This window comes from Bubalus kerabau, chromosome 6, assembly GCF_029407905.1.
Source record: "Bubalus kerabau isolate K-KA32 ecotype Philippines breed swamp buffalo chromosome 6, PCC_UOA_SB_1v2, whole genome shotgun sequence".
Taxonomy (NCBI): domain Eukaryota; kingdom Metazoa; phylum Chordata; class Mammalia; order Artiodactyla; family Bovidae; genus Bubalus; species Bubalus kerabau.
The window spans coordinates 8268297-8290542 of record NC_073629.1 but is presented as its reverse complement, the minus strand read 5'-3'; the positions used below and the strand labels follow the sequence as shown (position 1 = coordinate 8290542).

The window sequence follows — 22246 nt, the reverse complement described above, 5'->3', positions numbered from 1 at the left end:
TTGTGAAATTTCAGATTTAACATTTTCAGATTTAAAGTCTTTCAGTGTTTTGTTTTTTTTCTTTTTTGGCAGGAGGTGGGGCATAGATAGAAAATCCATTATGCCTTTGTCCTCAAAAAAGAAATCTTTTCTTTTTAATATTTAGGAATACCAGTGTAAAACATTTGGATTTACACATTTGTTGAAAACAGCAATATATTTCAGAGGCAGTGTGGTACAGTGAAAACAGTACTGAAGTAGAATTATTAGAGAGTGGCTCTAATCTGGCTCCACTGATCACCATCTTCTTGGAAGTGAGCAGGTCTTTTGAAAATTGAGTCATTTTTCATCTTCACGAAATGCTGCTGCTAAGTCAATTTCAGTCGTGTCCGACTCTGTGCGACCCCAGAGACGGCAGCCCACCAGTCTCCCCCGTCCCTGGGATTCTCCAGGCAAGAACACTGGAGTGGGTTGCCATTTCCTTCTCCAATGCATGAAAGTGAAAAGTGAAAGTGAAGTCGATGAGTCTTGTCCGACTCTTAGCAACCCCATGGACTGCGGCCCACCAGGCTCCTCCGTCCATGGGATTTTCCAGGCAAGAGTACTGGAGTGGGGTGCCATTGCCTTCTCCGCTTCATGAAATGAGATTAATATATTCTCTGCTCTCCTGACAGGGTTGTTTGAAAGGTCATTTGCATTAGCTTTAATTCATTTTTACCTAAAATGGAGATAATGATAGGATCCACGTTGGAGTTTTTCCGAGGATTTTTGTGATACAGTGCTGACAAAGAACTTTATATAGTGCTTAGCCACTAGCAGTCAACAGTTTCTCTTAAAATTCCTGCAATTAATTGAGTACTTTTGTGCCAGTCACTATCCTAAACACTTAATGTATATTTAATCCTCAAAACAGCTCTGAAATAGACCCTATTCCTCTTTTACAATCATAATTGAGGCTCAGAAAGATTGTCACTTCCTCAAAAGTTACATAGCTCTCTAGTGAACCTAGATTAGAAGATTTGACTTACTCCGAAATCTGATCTTTTAACCTCTATATTTATTGTTTGAGTTCACTGTTGAGGGTGATATTTGTCTTGAAGATACAATGAAAATGTCAATCAGATTGTAAAATCTAATAGTACTGATGAAATGCAGTTTTTAACTAAGCTACAAATTCACTAGTCAGGCATTCTACCAACATTGGCAGGATTCAGACAGTACAGAATTGAAGTTTACATTCTATTTGTCTTAATATTTAGAACTTAAAGCTACTAAACTATTAAAATGTTTTAATCTCTTATCTTGACAAATACATCTTCATAATGACCTAGAAGACGTTTAAATTTAGAATTCTCTGACTGTGGAGTTTTGTGACAAAATATGGCAATGCAGTGAGAGTTGGCTCCTACCCACAGATTGCCCCTCTTTCCCTACCCCTGGATTTGTCCTTGGGGACCCTGTGCGTATGTATTATTTGGACTCCTAAGCTCACATTTCTAAGCTGTCTACACTCCTGGCATTCACTGTTGTCATAGTTCTTAGGAGTCAGAGGCCTGAGCAAGGCATGGAGCTATTTGTGTGTCAGAAGTGTGTCTGGAGGGGGATATATGTCCTGGCTGGGCACATCACTTTGGCATCATGGATTCTTAACCTGTGGGAAGAGACATTACCAGATGCCAGAGTAGAGTCCTAGGTATGGATCTAGACATAAAATTCTTTGAAATTTTATTTCTCTGCCACGGGTTTAAGTTTAAAGCAAATGAATTAAGTTATTTGATAACATTTAACAAGTATGATTCAAAAAGATCTACAAACAGCATATTAACGAACATTGATGTTTCTTTAAAAAAATGTCTCCAAAGAAAAGATTTTGCAGAAACAAATGAAAAAACCCCAAACCTATCAAACCTCTAGATATTACAATCAGGAGACTCACCAAGTGAAAAAATTTACAGGGCAAATGATGTTTTTGTTTTCTTTTGGCCCTGCACAGTGGAGTCTTAGTTCCCCAACCAGGGACTGAACCCAAACCACAGCAGTGAAAGTGCTTGGTGGTGAAAATGCAGAGTCCCAACCACTGGACTGCCAGGAGTTCCTCCAAATGAAGACTTAAGAATTCCCCAGATTCTTTTGTTTGCTTGAAAATTTCCATATTAAAGGTTAATTTTAAAACAATATGCTTCCCCTGTGGCTCAGATGTAAAGAATCTGCCTGCAATGCAGGAGATCTGGGTTCAATCCCTGGGTTGGGAAGATCCCCTGGAGAAAAGAAAGGGTACCCACTTCTAGTATTATGGCCTGGAGAATCCATGAACTGTGTAGTCCATGGGGTCGCAAAGAATTGGACACGACTGAGCGACTTTCGCTTCACCTAAAATGATGTTAAAAATAGATTTTAAAATGTTAATGTTTACATACAAGAAGTCTTTCTACACAGAAAATCCTAGAGGATTTACAGTAGGGAGGGTATAACTCCATGGATGAGCATTTGACTGCACATAATTCAGTAAGGTTTTTGAATACAAAATTGCTGTAAAAAGGCAATAGTGCTACTATATGTCAGCAATAATTGAATTTTTTTAAAAAAAAATGGATGTCTAAATGAAACTATAAAAATATGGAAACAAAAATTCCCTCAGGAAAGGGATGGATTTCTTATGCAATATATGAATAGCAGAGATCATTAACAAAAGATTGATAAGTCTGACTACATTGAAATTAAAACCTAGAGGACAAAAATCTCATAAACAAAGACAAATGTCAACCTCAGAGAAAGTATTTGCTGCATTCATACAAGTTAAATGAACACATCATTGAAAGAAAATCCAGTAGGAAATTTTATGAAAGATGAATGGGCAATTTACAGAAGAAATAAAGTTTAATGAATATAAGAAGATGTACCACCTCTTTAATTGTCAGGGAAATGTAAATTATAGTCACACCCTTCACAGGCAAAAAATAAAAGTCTGGTTACATCTAGCGTTGGTGAGAATTCATCACTCCTAATGATAGTGTAAATTGGTATTATTTGGCAAATAGCAGTACTCCTACTTCATGAGGCAGCAAGTACCTTAAAAGACATTCTTGCATATATGAACCAGGATATCCATACGAGGATATATTTTATGTAACAGTAAAATGTTGAAACCATCCAAATGTCCATCAGTAGGGAAATGAAAAATTTATGTTCATCAGTAGGGAAATGAAAAAATTTATGGAAATGCCATATAACAGTTAAAACATATCAAAAAATAATGTTGAATGAGAATAGTGACTTGGAGAAGACTAGTGCTAAACATTTATGTAAATTAAAATACCCCAAAACAACACTAAATGTATGTGTGTATACACATATTTAAACATGATAAAAATGGACTTTAACGGTTACCATAAAATTCGTAATAGAAGTTGTCTGTGTGGACGAAGGGAAAGAAGCAGAGGGAAACAACGTAGCTCAGCTTAATCTGCAATGCTTAGTTTCTTATGAAAAACCTGAAGTGAAAATGGAAATTCTTTGTGTTTGTTTATTCTTGGCGGTAAGCACACAAAGTCTGTTTTGTATTATTATTATCTCCACTTGAATAAAAAATTAAAAAAATTTAAATTAAAACCCGAAAACTTGCTGGAGTTAAGTCACGGCGATTTTCTTAAAAAAAAAAAAGACTAAGATATGTGGTGGATATAGAAGATTCTTCGTGGTTTTATTTTAGTTTTTGTGGCAATTTTTGAATTTGCAGTTGGGTGAGAATAAAAACCTTATAAATTTCACCTGATATGAAAAATGATTAGTTAGCCGATGACAGAAAGAATCACCTTTAATGTAAGATAATTCAGTGATTTTTTTCGGGGTTTGCATCCCAGGGCGATTCTGTATATTCCGGATTGTGTAATCCGTAGTAATCATCCAGCCACGAGGAGTTTTGAGGATTCTGGGAAGGGCTTGTTTTGTTTAGTAACCGAGGGAAAGATTCCACTTGGTCCTAGAGGTATACGTGTTTTTTTCCTTTTTTTATATTGTGGTGGCGTTTGCAATAATATTCACATGTATCAGCCATGGGTGTACATGTGTTCCCCATCCTGACCCTCCCTCCCACCTCCCTCCCCGTCCCATCCCTCAGGGTCATCCCAGTGCACCAGCCCTGAGCACCGTGTCTCATGCATCGACATACGTGTTCTTAAGAATATACGTGTTCTTAAGGTGGAGGCTTTTATTAAATATTCAACCGCTGAAATGCTTTAAAAAGAAATTTTAAGTAGCGGTCTTGAAACTCTTTCATCAAACTCAGTTCAAGTTTTCCGTTAGAGTTTGTGGTGTAGGTGGATTTTTTAAAACAAAATCGATCCATAAGTTTTAGTAGTAAAACGATTGGGAATTTACATTATTACAGGTCTTAGGGTAAGGTCTCGAGGACTCGGTCTACTAGGTGCTATGCTTTAGAAATGTATATTTAAGGCGGTGAGCTGATTTTGATTTTTGGACAGTTCATCTTTTATATTTATTTTGTTTAAATTTGCTTAAATAAAAGGCTTTCTAGAAGTACGATTCCTAGTATTTTTGCTTATCTCAGATGCTGTGCCAATAGAGGGGAAGCTCTAACGAATGTGGAAAAGTAGTTGTGTATTTTTCTTCCACACATTTGTGTATATGGAGAATTTTTACACTCGTAGTGAGTTATTAAAATTAAGCCAGATTTACTTTTTTAGTCTCTAAATTTTGTTTTGATATATCTCCACTGTGGAATGAAAGGGGACGATGTTCAGAATGGGTTTTCCCCCATTTCTCAAAATATTATAATATATTTTATTTAACCGACGTAGTATTTGCGTCTTTCTTTTTTCCTTAAAACAGCAGAACAGAAAACGCCGAAAAGTCCAAAAGGGAAAAATACTTGCTCAGCGATTTGTTTAAAACTAGCTCAGACTCTGGCGGCCCTCTTGCGGCGGAAGCAGTTTGTCTCCATTCGGCCACCGTCGCGTCAGCGTTACGGAGTATTTTGTCCTCTCGCCGCCGCCGTCCCAGGACTAGTCACCGAGTTACTGGGCAGGGGAACGTGTGTTTCGGGGGAACCGGCTGGCGTTGCCGGCACCATGGAGTCACCTTTTAGTCCGGGACTCCCTTACCGGCCGGATGAAGATTGGGGTGAGTGGGATCTGAGACTGTGCCAGGGGTGGCTCCAGGTTTCTTCCTCCCTGCTTCCGCGCCCTCTCGGTGACAGGTGTGGACGAATCCTGTCGGGGAAGCGAGGGTCACTCATCGCGTCCGTCCGTGGTCCTAGTAGAGTATAGCAGAACCTGTCGGTGTCTGTCCTGGCGACATGAGTGTAAAATGCTGCCTGATTAGAATTACTATCGTGTTGGCTGTTTCCTCTGGGAAAGTACCAGGTGATGATTTGCTGCGGCGAATACGACGTCATTAGGAAGCTCAGGGCAGGATGGCCGTGACCACCAAAACGGCTGCAAGGTTTTTTCTCTGTGTGCGATGTGGGCGATGCTTGCCGTATAGTGTTTGTGCGTGTATGTACACGTTTGGTTTGTCTGAAAGAAGACAAACCTTTTCTGAGCTTCCACTATTGATCGAGGCTGATCTCCATACTGGCAGAGAAGCAAAGCACCCTAGCACCTGACCTCAGGTTGCTGTCCATTTACACCTAACGCTTATAAATGGGTATAATCCTGATTGTTCTCCGGATACAACTCTGAATTTGCTTGTTACGGATATTTTGTTTGGCTTTGTGGCAGGAAGAGTAGGAATGGAATGTGGTCGAAATAAGAGTAGAGAAGCTTTATCATCCAGTGTTTAAAGAAAACTTGTCCTTACCTTATAAGGATAGTAATATTCTTACCTTAACAGAGTAGTACTTACACTGTTCTTGAGCTTCAGTGTGAGTTTGGGGTTGTATACTTCCCTGAATGAGTCCTTTAGCAAACCTAAAACCTGCACCATTCATTACCTTTAAAATTTGGGGGAAACAGACTGACCTTCATCTTTTCATTGGACCATCATTGTCAGTACCAAGAGCGTAATCTCAGTTCTCTTTGTTGAACTGAAGTTCTCATTTGATTTTCCAAGGGCAGAACTTCTCTTAAATTATATACTGTTAGAGATTTATTTCCGGAGAAGGCAATGGCACCCCACTCCAGTACTCTTGCCTGGAAAATCCCATGGATGGAGGAGCCTGGTAGGCTGCAGTCCATGGGGTCGCTAAAAGTCGGGACACGACTGAACGACTTCACTTTCACTTTTCACTTTCCTGCATTGGAGAAGGAAATGGCAACCCACTCCAGTGTTCTTGCCTGGAGAATCCCAGGGTCGGGGGAGCCTGGTGGGCTGCCGTCTATGGGGTCGCACAGAGTCGGACACGACTGACGTGACGTAGCAACAGCAGCAGCAGCAGCAGCAGCAGCAGCAGAGATTTATTTCAATCCTTGGGTAGATTTTCTGAGTTGTTGGAAAAAGTAGACTGTCTCTTACAAGTAGAGTGTACTTGTAGTGTAAGTAGTATAAGCCTAGTATAACCTTATACAATGTAAGCCTACTGTATTTGGCTTGGGAAAATATCTTTGGCTTTGGAAAATATATTCCTATTACAATTAGGAACAATTGTCATGTATTAAACGTTACGTGTGAGGTGTTCTGCTAAGCTCTTAGATGCACAGATAAGGAAACTGAAGCTTAGAGAAAATGAATGCTCAAAGTCTTATAGCTAGTGAGTGTCAGAAGCAGGATAAGAACTACCTTTGTCTACCTCCAAAGCCTGTTAACTTAGTCACTATTTTATATTGTTGTCCTAAATTATTTCTACAGATTTGATTCTTACCAAGATACCCCCAGTTATTAATGAATCTAGTATATTGGATAGTTAGGATCTATTTTCTCAGCTAGTCAACTATTATATGTTCATGATGTTTCTTAAACTACAACTGTGGGATAACTTCCTGATAGCATTATTATGTCTTCTGATACTCAGGCTGCATTTTCTTGACTAATCTTATCTGTTGACTCCTACTTTTAATGTTCTTTAACAGATCATTCAGTTCTTTGTAGTAGGTTCACTGACTCAGCTCGGGTGTCTTGCCCTGCCCCTCCCTGAATATGCCCATTTCCCATGGTTTTCCAAGTCTTTTGACACTGATAAATCTTCCCCTAATAGAACATTTTACTTATGATTTCTCAGGTGTTCAGTAAGTAGTATAGGTTTTGCAGGCACTGGAGTGAAAGGTTACTTTCTGCTAGCATTTCTCAGTAGAATGTGGGTTCTTTTTCTGGGAGTTGCCATTTTCGGTGTTCAGGTACTTCACTGATTTGATTTTTTTCTATATTACAAGCTAGCCAGTTAAAATTTTTAAATCAGATCATGTAATTAGAACTTGTGATTCTAACAACTTTGAATAATTAAAAATGGCTTACTCAGAACAGCCTATGACAAGATGTGCATATTCCTTTTATGTTGGGTAATGAAATTTAGAGAGGCCCTGTCAATGTTTTCTGTAAAGATCTAGATAGAAAGTATTTTAGGCTTTTGTGGTCATGTGGTCTCTGTTCCAGCTGCTCAGTTCTGCCGGTTGCAGTATGAAAGCAGCTATGGACAGTATAAACTGAGCATGACCCTGTTCCAGAACAACTTTATTTATGGATGCTGAAATTCTATTTCAGTGTAATTATTTTTAAATACTTGATAGAGCTTATTTTTAGTACAGTTTTAGATTTACAGAATAATTGAGGGGTTAGTACAGAGTTTCCCCACCCCCAAGTTTCCCTAATTGGTAGCGTCTTGCATTAATGGAGTATATTTGGTACAGTTCATGGGCCAGTATTGATACATTATCATTAACTAAATTCCATAGTTTATATTAAGATTCACTCTGTTCATTCTGTGTTGTTTTTTTGTTGTTGCTCAGTCTCTAAGTCATATCCAACTCTTTGCAGCACCATGGACTGTAGCACGCTAGATTCCTCTGTCCTGCACTGTCTCAGAGTTTGCTCAGATCATGTCCATTGAGTCAGTGATGTTCTCTAACCATCTCATGCTCTGCCACCCGCTTTTCCTTTTGCCTTCAATCTTTCCAAGCATCAGGGTCTTTCCAGTGAGTTGGCTTTTCGTATCAGGTGACCAAAATATCGGAGCTTCAGCTTCAGCAACAGTCCTGCCAATGAATATTCAGGGTTCATTTTCTTTAGGATTGACTGGTTTGATCTCCTTGCAGTCCAAGGGACTCTCAAGAGTCTTCTCCAGCACCGTAATTCAAAATCATCAATTTTTTGGTGCTCAGCCTTCTTTATGATCCACCTCACACATCCACATGTGACTGCTGGAAAAACCATAGCTTTGACTTTATGGATTTTTGTTGGCAAAGTGATGTCTCTGCTTTTTAATACACTGTCTTGGTTGTTACAGGTTTCCTTCCAAGGAACAAGCGTCTCTTACTTTCATGGCTGTAGCCACCATCTGTAATGATTTTGGAGCCCAAGAAAAGGAAATGCCCTTCTATTTGCCATGAAGTGGTGGGATTGGATGCCATGATCTTAGTGTTTTTTAATGTTGAGTTTCAAGCCAGCTTTTTCATTCTCCTCTTTCATCCTCATCAAGAGGCTTTTTTAGTTCTTCAGTTTCTGCCATTGGTATCATATACATATCTGAAATTGTTGATATTTTTCCTGGGAATCTTGATTCCAACTTGTGGTTCATCCAGCCTGGCATTTCCCATGATGTACTCTGTATAGAAGTTAAATAAGCAGGGTGACAATATACAGCCTTACAGTCCTTTCCCAGTTTTGACCTAGTTGGTTGTTCCATGTCCAGTTATAACTGTTGCTTCTTGACTTATATACAGACTTCTCAGGAGACAGGTTAGGTGGTCTGGTATTCCCATCTTAAGAATTTTCCACAGTTGTGATCCACACAGTCAAAGGCTTTCACATAGTCAATGAAGCAGATGTTTTTCTGAAACTCCCTTGCTTTCTCCATGTTTATTCTGTGGGTTTTGACAAATGCATAATGTCAGTATCTACCATTATAGTATCATATGAAGTAGTTATGCTGCCCTAAAAATATTCCCTGTGCTCCACTTATTTATCTCTGCCCGCTTCCTCCAAAGCCCTCTACAACCACTGATCTTTCCACTGTCTCCTAGTTTTGCCTTTTTCAGAATGTCCTATTATTGGAATGATATAGTATGTAGCATTTTCAAATTGGCTTCTTTCATTTAGCAAAATGCATTTAAGATCCCTCTGTCTTTTAGCGGCCTGATAGCTCATTTCTTTTCGGCACTGAATAGTATTCCATTATATGGATGTACCACAGTGTCTTTTGGGCTCCCATAACAAAATACCTAGGTAGCTTAAACAATAGAAATTTATTTTCTGACAGTTCTGGAGGCCGGAAGTCCAACTTCAGGGGCCAGCATGGTCAGGTTCTGGTGAGATCTCTCTTCCTGACTTACAGACAGCCATCTTTTTGCTGTGTCCTCACAAGGCAGAGGGGTGGAAGGGGAAGGAAGGAGGGAAGGAGAGAGGTAGGTAGGTAGATAGATCTAGCTCTTACTTTTATGAGGCCACAGTTCTAGCGGATTAGGGCCTCACACTTGTAACCTCGTTTAAATTTGATGCTGCTACTGCTAAGTCACTTCAGTCGTGTCCGACTCTGTGTGACCCCATAGACGGCAGCCCACCAGGCTCCCCCGTCCCTGGGATTCTCCAAGAACACTGGAGTGGGTTGCCATTTCCTTCTCCAATGCATGAAAGTGAAAAGTGAAAGTGAAGTTGCTCAGTCGTGTCCGACTCTTAGCGACCCCATGGATTATAGCCTACCAGGCTCCTCCGTCCATGGGATTTTCCAGGCGAGAGTACTGGAGTGGGGTGCCATTGCCTTCTCCGCATTTAAGCTTGATTACCTGCTAAATACCATCCTACCTCTAGATGCAGTCATATCGGGGGCTTCAGCTTATACATTTTGGGGGGACACGATTTGGTTCAAGGCCCACAGTTTGTTTATCCATTTACCTGCTGAAAAACAGTTTGGTTGCTTTCAAATGGTGGCAATTATACATAAAGCTGCTATAAATATTCATGTGCAGTTTTTTTTTTTTTTTTGCTGTGCCGTGAAGCTTGTGGGATCTCAGTTCCCTTGCTAGGGATTGAACACAGGCCATGACTATGAAACTGCCGATTCCTAACCACCAGACCAGGGAGCTCCCATGCACAGCTTTTTATGTGGACATACATTTTCATATCATTTGGATAAATACCAAGGAGCATGATTACTGGATCACACAGTAAGAGTATGTCCAGTTTTGTAAGAAACTTTCAACCTGTCTTCCAAAGTGGTTATGCCATTTTGCATTCCTGCCCATAGTGAATGGATATTCTTGTTGCTTCAGTCCTTGCTGACACTTGGTTGTTGCCAGCATTTCAGATTTAGCTATTCTAGTAGATGTGTAGTGGTATCTCATTATTTTAGTTTGTAGTTCCCTGATAACATGTGATGTGGAGCATCTTTTCATAAATTGTGTTTGTCATTTGCGTATCTTTCCTCCCTTACTCTCTCCTTCTTTTTCTTACATTTGCGCAAAAGCCACTTGTTGTTTTTTTATTTTGACCACATATAAGATATATGTACCAAGATCAGAAGCTTTGTTCTGCCACTGTGGTTTCTTTGATAACTTAAGCGTCTTCTGTCAAAGTTCTCTTTGCCTTCCTGTGTTGACCAGTACCTGACACCCCTGATCACACTTTTTCCCTGAAGCCCTACTAAATGGTTGCTGTTTTCATTCTCAAAACCTTTATACCATTAGGGCCTCTGAAGGTGGGTTAGCGTCTTTCTTGTTCTTCATTGCTGCTTTTTGATCATTCACTGTTCATCTTCCCTAAAAAAATCCACATCCAGGCTTAAGTTTCACATTGTCTCACATGCTCTCCTCCACCTGTCCCTGTTATAGTCATCTTCTGATTTCTGGTTCACTCTCCCTCACTTTTTGAAAAAATTTAGTTCTTAACTTATTGTCACTTACTTCAGCACTCTTTCCATCAAGATTCTTGGCTGATTTCAGTATTCTCAGAGAAAGAAAGAAAGAAAAAAAAGTCAAGTTGTTCAGTCATGTCTGACTTTTTGCGACCCCATGGACTGTAACCTACCAGGCTCCTCTGTCCATGGGATGTGGGTTGCCATTCTCTCCTCCAGGGGATCGAATCCCAGTCTCCCGCATTGCAGGCTTTACTGTCTGAGCCACCAGGGAAGCCTTCTCAGAGAAGATCCTTCAAACACCGACCTTTCATTTCCTGGGTCTCCTCTTCACCTTCCACCCTGTCTTAGCCATTTGCTTTCCCAGTCATAAGCCTCAATCTAGTCATTATTAATAACATAATCTCAGTTTCAAACATCCCATTCTGACCATCACCTTCCGTCTTACCAGCTCACTCTATTTAGTGATCCAGTGGCACCTTCAGCCCTGCTGAGATTCTTTCATCTTTTCCTTGTCCCTCATCCCCTTTATGTTATCACTTTCCCCTTATCCAGTTTACATTACATGGACAGTCTCTAACCATTGCCTCATACCCTCAATATTCTTTGTCTCTCTCCTGCTCTGTAATTCTCTCTTTGGTCAACCAGAGCCTTGGTTAAATCTAACTCTGCCTACTCCATGAATGCCCTCAAATAGCTGAAAGTGGCTGAAAAAAAGAAAATTCAACCATGCTGACTGGTGTCACTGAATTTATGATTCTAACCTGAAATGGACCTTTGATTACGTGTTACGCAGCTGATCATATGTCCCTGGTCCTCGCACTCTGATGGTTGTTTTTGTGAAGTTTCTCCTCTCTTCAGACCTCCAGCACCTCTTCCTGAATCCCCCGAGTCAGAAGAGAACTGCCGCAGTCTCCTGCTACCTTATTTGCCCACCCGTGTGCCAGCATATTTGCTTCTCTTCTGTTGGTGGGAATGAGAGAGCTGATCACTTCCATGTGTGCTTAAGAGTCCTCCTTCTTTATTCAAGAATATTGCTCAAACTCTTCTTCCTTCTATGCCTTGAATCATCATTTCCCTCCCTGTATGTATTCGCTTCTCCTATCTAGAGTGAAAAAAAAAAAAAGAAAAACCCCAAACCCGCTTCAAATGTTACTTCCCTTCTAACTGCCACCACATTTCTCTCTTTTATTTTACAGCAGAATTCTTTTTTAGAAAATGTCCATGTTCACTGACTCCAGTTTCTCTTTTTCTATTGTCTCTTGAACCCACTGCAGTCAGGCTCTACCACTTTGCCAAAACAGCTCTTTTTAAGGTCACCACTGATTTCCAGTGGCCATTTCTCATCTTATAAGAAGTAAAGGAATAAATAAGTGGTCAAAGTGGCTGTCAGGTGGGAAAGTTTGCTGAGCAAATGAGACCGAATAGCTACCATAGTTTACTACTGTTAAACAGTAGTAATCTAAATAGTAGAAATCTAAATGGTAGTATGGGATTGGTGAAAAAGACATAGAAGTTGGCAGTAAATTTCAGAGATACTTCATAGGTAACCAATACCACCACTTCCTTATGGATCCTTCTAAGATACTCTGTAGATATACAAGTGTACTTATCAACCCACTATCAGTTTCTTAAAGTATTAGCAAGCCACAGAAAAGTTAAAAGATCAGTATGGCAATAACCTATATTCCCCTTCTCTCAGATCCTGCCATACTTGCTTTCTCTCTCAGTATTACGAACACTTCCTTCTTCTTTCATCATCTGAAAGCAGGTTGCAAATAATATGAAACTCCCAAACACTTCACTGTGTATTTCCTAAGGAAAAGGAAATACGTGTTTTTAGAAAGCATGAATTTGTACTAAATACTCACAGTTCAAAGACAGTAGCACAGACAGAGTTCTTTTTCTTCTTGCATTATATACTTTTGCAAGTTTTTTTCTTGCACTACGTAGTATTGAAAGTTTTTTTCTTCTTGTATTATATACTTTCATTTCTCTTTTCCTCCTGTGGAAATCCTGATTCCCAGTAACATCCTATGTTTTTATGGGCTCACTTTAGATGCTCTGTTGAAAATAGACTGAAGGAAGGTCAAGGGCAGAAGCAGGGAGACCATTTGGAGGCTACTGCAGCAATGTAAGTGATTTATGATGGGAGAATGGAGGAAATGGAAGTGGTTGGATTATGGATCTATATATATATATGCATATGCATGTGTTTATACCCATGCATATTTTTTATTCAAATTTAAATTTTTGAATATTTTCAAACCTACAGAAAAGTTGTAAGAACTATACAAAAAATTGTTGCATGCCTTTTACACATATTCCGTAATTGTTAAATTTTGCTGTGTTGGCCCCATTTCTTTCTTTAGAGAGAGAAAAAGACAGAAAACTGTTGTGAGATCACTACCCTTAAACACTGCAGTGTTTAGCCTCTTCTCCCCGAAACAAGGATACTCTCCTGTATCAACTACCATATACTCCTTCCAGTCAGGACATGAACAAGGGTCCAGCATCACCCTCCAGTTCACAGATACCATTCAAATGTTGCCATATGTCTTACTAATGTCCCCGTTCCCTTTCCAGTCTGGGACCCTACCTACAAACCCACATTACTTGTACTTGTCTCCTGGAACGATTCCTTAGTCTTTCCCTGTTTCTGTATCCTTGACAGTGTTAAAGAGTGCATATCTTTTATTGTGTAAGATGACTCTAAACCTGGGTCTATCCACTCTGTCCTCATGACCAGAATCAGGCCTTGAGTCCATGGCAGGAATGTGACAGGAATGCCGGGGAAATGATGCTCTGTTCTCAGTGTGTTGCATTCGGAGGCACACCATGTTGATCTGTCCCAAGGTGATGTTCACTTTGATCCCACGGTCAAGTTAGTATCTGCCAGATTTCTACACAGTAGCATCACTATTTCTCCTTTTACATTTGAATAGTATTTGGGGAGAGATAATTGGACATGCCACCAATATCGTATTCCTTATTAAGTCTTCACTCACTAGCCCTGGCCTCCATTGATAACTCCAGTCTATATCAAGTACCGCTCTAATGGTGATTATCTCTAGACATTATGTCTGCGTAAATTAATTGACATTATATTATAAGAACGGTGAACTTTCCGATGTTCAAGCTGGGTTTAGAAAAGGCAGAGGAACCAGAGATCAAATTGCCAACATCCACCAGATCATTGAAAAAATAAGTTCCAGAAAAACATCTACTTTTGCTTTATTGACTACATCAAAGCCTTTGTGTGGATCGCAACAAACTGTGGAAAATTCTTAAAGAGATGAGAAAACCAGATCTCCTGACCTGCCTCCTGAGAAATCTGTATACAGGTCAAGAAGCAACAGTTCAAATTGGACATGGAACAACAGACTGGTTCCAAATCGGGAAAGGAGTACGTCAAGGCTGTATATTGTCACCCTGCTTGTTTGACTTATATGCAGAGTACATCATGAGAAACGCTGGGCTGGAAGAAGCACAAGCTGGAATCAGGATTGCCGGGAGAAATATCAGTAACCTCAGATATACAGATGACACCACCCTTATGGCAGAAAGCAAAGAGGAACTGAAGAGCCTGTTGATGAAAGTGAAAGAGGAGAGTAAAAAAGCTGGCTTAAAACACAACATTCAGAAAGCTAAGATCATGGCATCTGGTCCCATCACATCATGGCAAATAGATGGGGAAACAGTGAGAGACTTTAATTTTTTGGGCTTCAAAATCACTGCAGATGGTGACTGCAGCCATGAAATTAAAAGACGTTTGCTCCTTGGAAGAAGACCTATGAACAACCTAGACAGCATACTAAAAAGCAGAGACATTACTTTGCCAACAAAGGTCCATCTAGTCAAGGCTATGGTTTTTCCAGTGGTCATGTATGGATGTGAGAGTTGGACTATAAAGAAAGCTGAGCGCTGAAGAATTGATGCTTTTGAAGTATGATGTTGGAGAAGACTCTTGAGAATCCCTTGGACTACAAGGAAATCCAACCAGTCCATCCTAAAGGAAATCAGTCCTGAATAGTTCATTGGAAGGACTGATGCTGATGCTGAAACTCCAATATTTTGGCCACTTGATGCAAAGAACTGACATTGAAAAAGACCCTTATGCTGGGAAAGATTGAGCACAGGAGGAGAAGGGGATGACAGAGGATGAGATGGTTGGATGGCATCACTGACTTGATGGATATGAGTTTGAATAAGCTCTGGGAGTTGGTGATGGACAGGGAAGCCTGGTGTGCTGCAGTCCATGGGATCGCAAAGAGTCAGACACGACTGAGTGACTGAACTGAACTGATACTGTAAGAAAGAGCTTTCCCTTTTTATTTCATTATGGGCTCACTAATTGCTATTTGACTTAATGGGTTGTAATCTGGCTTTATTTTGAGGCTCAGATTTTCCCAGAATTGACCAGTAAGAGTCTATTCGTTAAATGAAAGAATTGTAAATATGAGAAAAGAAAAAGACAAAAATAGAGTCCATTCATATCAGCTTCTTTGTTCTTTTGATGTGTTCCCATCATTCTCTGAGAATTTCTTTATTTTCTGGCAAAACAAGATTTTCCCAGGCCTCTTTTGCATGCCCCTGTCTAAACTCTGGAATTAGCTATTACTCTAAGTAGCCCTTTGGTGGACTTCCATTTAGTAGAGGATCATATTTAGTATCCAAGATCTAGAAACAGGATTTTTAAATACTGATGGGATGTCATCGCTTCTTGGACCTGTTAGCAGACAGAGCTAAGAAATACATGTATGTGTGTGTGTGTGTGTGTGTGTGTGTGTGCACACTTATACAAACATCTATAATTCTTTCTGTGTGTAAGTATTTTAAAAAATGTGCCCATATTAATGCTTCTAATACCAGTCCAACACCTTAGGATTCTTTTATTCTCTTCCCTTTTCATGTTTGTAAGTCCTTTTTCAAACAGTGAGGAACCTAGCTCCAATTATTTTAAATATATTTAGTCATTTGCTTTATCAAATGGCACATTTTTTTGGTATTATTACTCTTCTAACCACTTGGGTTGATTTTTACATCTACCACCCTGTGCCTCCTCCACTGCCGCCTTTTCTTGGCAGCTGAGGCATGCCTACACCTCCGCTAGGCAGCCCCCTCCAGCATCATCCTGTTTCCTTGGGTACCAGGCACATTTTCACAGATGATGACACAAAAATCCCCACCACCCTCCTTGCTCTCTGTTCAGAAGAGCAGGGGAAGAAAGGAAAGATGGAAAGAATTGGAAGGATGGAAAAGAAAGGTAAGAAGCCAGATTACTAATACATATTTTGAAGACAGAGCTGACAGAATTTACTGGTAGATTGAATACAGGGGATGAAGAAGAGAAATAAACAATGACTCTTAAGGTTTTTGACCTGAGCTGCTGGGGTAGTTGGATTGTCATTAACTGAGATAAAGACAAAGCCATAGGAGGTTTGATGAAGGATGGTTTGAAGCTCAGTTTTGGCTGAGTTTAGATACTCAAGAGGAGATGGGGAGTACTTACTCTGTTTATACATCTTGAGGTATAGCTTGGAAATGTTTATTTAGTAATCCTTGGCATGTCCATGCTATTTAAAGCCATGAGCTCAGCTGAAATCACAAAGGGAGTAGATAGATAGAAAAGTTTGCACTAAGCCCAGGGACAATTTCATATTAAGAAGATGAGGAAGAACCAGCAAGATAGGGCCAACGGGTGAGGTGGGAGGAAAACCAGGGGAGGATGATAATTTGAAACCAAGTGAGGAAAATGCTTCAATTAATATGAAAGGATCAACTGTTTAAAAGCTGTTGAGAGTACGATGAGGACCATGAATTTACTATTCAATTTAGCAAAGGAGAGGTCATTGGTGACTTTAATAACTGATGTGTATGCATGTGTGTGTGGGAGGGGAGCTTGGTTGGAATAGGTTCAAGAAGAAAAGGGAGGATAGAAAGGAGAGGCAGTAGATAAAGAACTCTTTCAAGGAGTTTTAGCCTGTGTATAAGGCACATAGTCAGTTAGCTGCTTATATGGGTTTTTTTGTTTTGTTTTGCTGGACAGCTGAGTTTAAGGTAGTCCTTTTCTGAGAGTTATATGAATAACGTTTCATTATCACTGCACACAACATATTTTGCTATGTACTATTTTGTTTTAGGTTGGTGAAATGTTTCTCCCACTGGCTGAGTCAAGGATATACTGGGAGTGCAATTCCTATATATGTGAAATAAGGAAACCACCAGAGCAAATATCAGTGGCACGATGGTAGGAAGTACAGAGGCCAGCTTAGACTGGCACACTCTTCAAAGCACTTGAAGTTCTTAAGATGTTAGAGAAAATAGATACTTTACAGATTGTACAGTAATCAGCCTTGTTTGGCCTTATCAGCACCTTGACCTGTGTTCATGTTTCTTGGTTTATAATGCAGTTTCATTAGGAAATTGGAGCATTGTTAGATTCGCAGAAATCAATTCAATGGTTTAGATGAGTTCTGTATTGTTTGGATGGAAAATTGGTTGCACCTTTAATTTAAGGCCTGGATGGTAAATACCTGCTGCCTGTGCTGTCATACTCCTGTCCTGTCTTCACTGCTGGTCAACTGTGCCACCTTTTCTGTGCTGAGTCCAGAAGAAGCCTCAGAATATGTGTTAGTAATGTTCCAGAAAGTCACTATCAATTAGTCCAACGTGACATGGCAGGACATTTTTTAATCCTTGGTATAATGGTTTGCTGCTGCTGCTGCTGCATTGCTTTAGTCGTCTCCAACTCTGTGCGACCCCATAGACGGCAGCCCACCAGGCTTCCCCGTCCCTGGGATTCTCCAGGCAAGAACACTGGAGTGGGTTGCCATTTCCTTCTCCAATGCATGAAAGTGAAAAGTGAAAGTACAGTCGCTCAGTCGTGTCTGACTCTAGCGACCCCATGGATTATAGCCTACTAGGCTCCTCCGTCCATGGGATTTTCTAGGCAAGACTACTGGAGTGGGGTGCCATTGCCTTCTCTGATAATGGTTTAGTTCACAAGATAAAAAGTATGTGGAAAATAATACGTATGTGAGAAATCAGCTTTGCACCGGCTGTCATTCACACTGCTAGAATGGCTAATGAGAAACTCTAATAGAGTTGGCATAAGACACAGCACTTATTCTCTAGTCAAAACGCTGAATTAACAGGAAATATCTATTGTTTTCTTTTGTCTCAAGATTCTGCCCTGTTTGCTGAACTTGGCTATTTCACAGACACTGATGACCTGCAATTGGATGCAGCAAATGAAACTTATGTAAGTATTTATTAGGGGAGAAATATTGAATAATGTGATATTTAATCTTTAACTATTGCAAGAAGATTTCAGAATAACACCTTTAGGCTGGTTATTCAAGTTTAAATAACTTTCAGGGTTAAAAATGAAAGTTAGTTGCCATTTTGTTGTCAGTGAATGTATGATTGTAGAAATTGCTTTGTTCTTGGTATGTAGAAGACATGTATTCTAAGTCTGCCTTTGGCACCAGGGGTGGGTAACCTTGGAGAAGTTACTTAATTCCCTACCTCTTGGTTTTTACACATATTTTGCTGCAGAGGGAAACAATGTAATGTTAAGGGATGTATGTGAGTCATGGATCTAGTTAAGAGAACTTACCGGGCATCCCAGGTGGCTCAGTGGTAAAGAATCTGCCTGCCAATGCAGAAGATATGGGTTTGATCCCTGGTCTGGGAAGATCCCACATGCCATGGAGCACCTAAGCCCAAGCACCACATCTGTTGAGCCTGTGCCCTAGGGCTCAGGAGCTGCAGCTGTGGATCCCACAGGCCACAGCTGTTGAGGCCTGTGGGCACTAGAGCCGATGCTCTGAAACAAGGGAAGCCACTGCAGTGAGAAGTCTGCATACTTCAGCTTCCTCTCACCACAACTAGAGAAAAGCAACGAAAATCCAGCACAGCACCCCCGACCCCAAAAAGTAGTAAATTATAAAACTTTTTTTTTTTTAAAGAGAAGTTAACCAACTTCCTTTTTTAAAGTTAAGTATCCTTAGTGTTGAAAGCTCTGAAACTTAGAAATGTCCTTACTTTTTGCCTTTGAGTAGTTGGAAGTATGCATAAAAGTTGTTATAGCACTTTTGAGTCCTCAAAAGTACTTTAGATTTTTCTTTCTTTTTTCCTTTTCTGGGTTAGTAAATGTGAAGCTGTTTGGCCTGAACTCTTATTTTGTTTTCTTCTTTAATGGTTGAGGTGCTGTTTGACTTGGGAAGTAGTTCAAGTGAACAGAGTGATTTTATATGCACATCAATCAGGTTGAATATTTATCACTTATTTTTTAAGCTCTTATTAAAAGTAAAGCTTGCTTGGTGAGTTTGATATTTCTCAAAGAATAATTTAGCAGTTGTTTTACCATGAATCAATAGAGAGTGGAACACATGTTTTTTAAAATCATTTCATGAGATTTTTTGTTGTTGTTGTCTTAAACAATAGTCTTTATGTTTACACAAAGTAGTACAAAGTGAGGCAGTTCCTCAAAGGGTGACTTGGAGCTAGAAAATCCATCCTAAGTGTGAAAGTGTTAATATTAGTTGGTAAGTTGTGTTCAACTCTTTGCGACCCCATGGACTGTAGCCTGCTCAGGCTCCTCTGTCCATAGGATTCCCAGGCAACAATACTGGGGGTGGGGGTGGGGGTGTTTGGGTGTTTAGTCACTAAAGTTGTGTCCGACTCCTGTGACCCCATGGACTGTAGCCTACCAGGCTCCTCTGTCCGTGGGATTCTCCAGGCAAGAATACCAGAGTGAGTTGCCATTTCCTTCTCTAGGGGATCTTCTCGACCCAGGAATCGAACCTGGGTCTCCTGCTATGAGGGAAGCCCATGCTGGAGTGGGTTGCTAATTCCTTCTCCAAATGCATAAGATTTTAATGGTTTATATGAGATGCTTTATAATGTTGTCTATAATTAAGTTGATTTTTAATATTGACTGGTTGTTTAAGCAACTGATGTTTTTTTCATAACCTCCAGAGCCTAGTCTTCAAGAAACAATATATTATATTTGAAAGATTCAGGGAAATATGATTCTGATTTTATAACTAACATTCTGTTACCTCAAAGAAGTCATTCAGTCTTTCAGTTTCTTAGTTTTTCTGGTATAAAATAAGAGACTGGATTAAATCATCTTAGAGGGCCCTTTCTAGTTGTACAACCATCATTCTTCTACATGGCAGTACAGTTTCCCTTGAGAAGTTGTTGAAGAAGCAGAGTATATAAGTATCAGCATGTTTTGCTTTACATAAAATGGGCCTGTGAAATTTCCAACCAGATAAAATTCTTATGCTGTAAAAGGTATTTGACTTTTTTGGCTGAAGATTGAGTATGAAGCATCCCTGAAGTAGGTCACGGCACTATTGAGCATGTTACAAAGGATTGCTAGTAATCAGGCAAATATTGCTCAATTTACTTGGACTATGAAAGTTTAAAGATTTTTCATTGCTGAAAGTATGAGGCTGTTTAATTTTTTATGTATAGATTCAAATTTGAGGAAAAAAGCAAAGGAGATTGATTTAAAAGTTGTTTCTTTCATAATTTCAGTAGTTTTTTCTTTTTTCTGTGTGCAGTTTCATGCATTCTCTTAAGTAACTTGCACTAATATTTTCTCAGTTTAGGGCAGTATGATAAGAAAAGTTTCCCTTCTTCTGTTACAGTCTCAATAAAAAATAAACCAAATAATAGACATTTGGAAGGGTAATATTCTAGAAATTATTACTAGTGGTTGTTAATAATTACTAGATTAATCTTTCCTTTTTGCCTGAGGGTTACTTTCTTTTTTGTTGCTGTTTTATTATTTGTCACATTAAGTTAATACCGACTACCTTTTGACTTGTTGTACTGTTTATATATTAAGTTTCCTTTGTTCTTATCTCTGTGACTTCAGACATTTAAAATAGTAGTGATACTGTCTAAAGTGATATGAGGGTTCTGAAATCATGTGGTAGTTCTTTATTAATGTATATGGTAGAAAATGGTTATGACCCAGAATACACTTATATTTACATTAAAAAAATTGTCACCTAAATGACAAGAAGCTAAGAGCCCCTCTAAAAGGTTTATTGACCCCTATTTGAGAAACTTGGTTTTATCTTCTAGGATTAAAAAAAATTTAGAAATTTGAAAACGATAGACCAGTAAAAAAGATAAAATTGCCCATCCTCCTGTGGATCTCTTCCTTCTCCCATAACCATTTTAATATTTGGTATATCTGAAGGTTCAGTTAGTCTCTTTATGATTCCTGAATGTCTTTTGGATACATCTGTATTCTTTCCATTGCATATAGAGATGATTTTATAAATAGGCATTTGCTTTGACTTTTTTTCCTTAGTGAAAGTGGGAAAACTTATTATACTGGATCTCCTTTATGACAAAACACATATTTTGTGTTAATATCTTGTAATAGTCTCTTTTCATTGAAAAGAATGAGACCAACTGAATCTTTCTGATAGATGTTGACTCCATTACCTCCTTCCTAGTTATTACTACTGTGCTTAAAGTAACTAAATTGGTTTATCTCTAAGGTATCTAAGATATTCTCAAGATGAGTTGATTAACTTAGAAAATTATTTTTCCTAATTTGGGTAATAGCAGTTATTTTTGGCAAGTTGTTTCTGTTAGTTTGGTTTCTGGATGTGTATATTTTAATCTGATATTCTTTTGCTGATTTGAAATCTACAGGAAAGTAATTTTGATAATCTTGATTTTGACTTGGATTTGATGCCTTGGGAGACAGGCATTTGGGACGTCAATAACCAATTCTGTACAGGTAATGATGTATTTCATTGATAAAAACTTTAAATGGATCCATATTATTTTATGGTTTGGTAATAGTCAAAATTAGGTGGGGTTATTGGGCTACTTTTATTTGTTAAAAAATTCCAGGGACTGCATTCTACTTCTGGTATGGCGAGGCATACATAAATTTCTTGCCAAAATAGATATAAAGAATTTCAGAGTTATGGCAGAGTCACATAATGAATGAAAATTTTATAATTCAAAAATATCGATTTTGAATTAAATGTAATACTCTGTAAGAGATTAACCTATCTGAGAATTAAACAGGATTTAGCAAATCAAAGGGAAGAGACTTGGGATTATCAGAACCTAGGGCCAGTGTATACCCTTCTGAGGAGGAGACACTACCTGGACGATGCCAGTATCTGCAAGGGGCCACTGAACTGGGTTTTGGGTGTGCCGAAAAAAACTAGAACCTAAAGCAAACTGTCCCTTCTGGGATAAAGCTGATGGAAGGACGAAAAAAAATCCCTTCTCCCCCATTCTACCGTAAGAAACATCCTT

General features: G+C 39.2%; 1 protein-coding gene across 1 annotated transcript in view; it reads left to right on the top strand.

Annotated features, from left to right (window-relative positions):
* Window positions 1–4623: 4623 nt before the first annotated feature.
* Window positions 4624–22246, top strand: part of ATF6 (activating transcription factor 6) — a 234658-nt gene continuing 217035 nt past the window's right edge. The window contains exons 1-4 of the mRNA XM_055586677.1: window positions 4624–4645; window positions 4828–5118; window positions 18124–18200; window positions 21626–21713. Of these exons, the coding sequence (XP_055442652.1) occupies window positions 4624–4645; window positions 4828–5118; window positions 18124–18200; window positions 21626–21713 (478 nt within the window). The remainder of the gene's footprint in view (window positions 4646–4827; window positions 5119–18123; window positions 18201–21625; window positions 21714–22246) is intronic.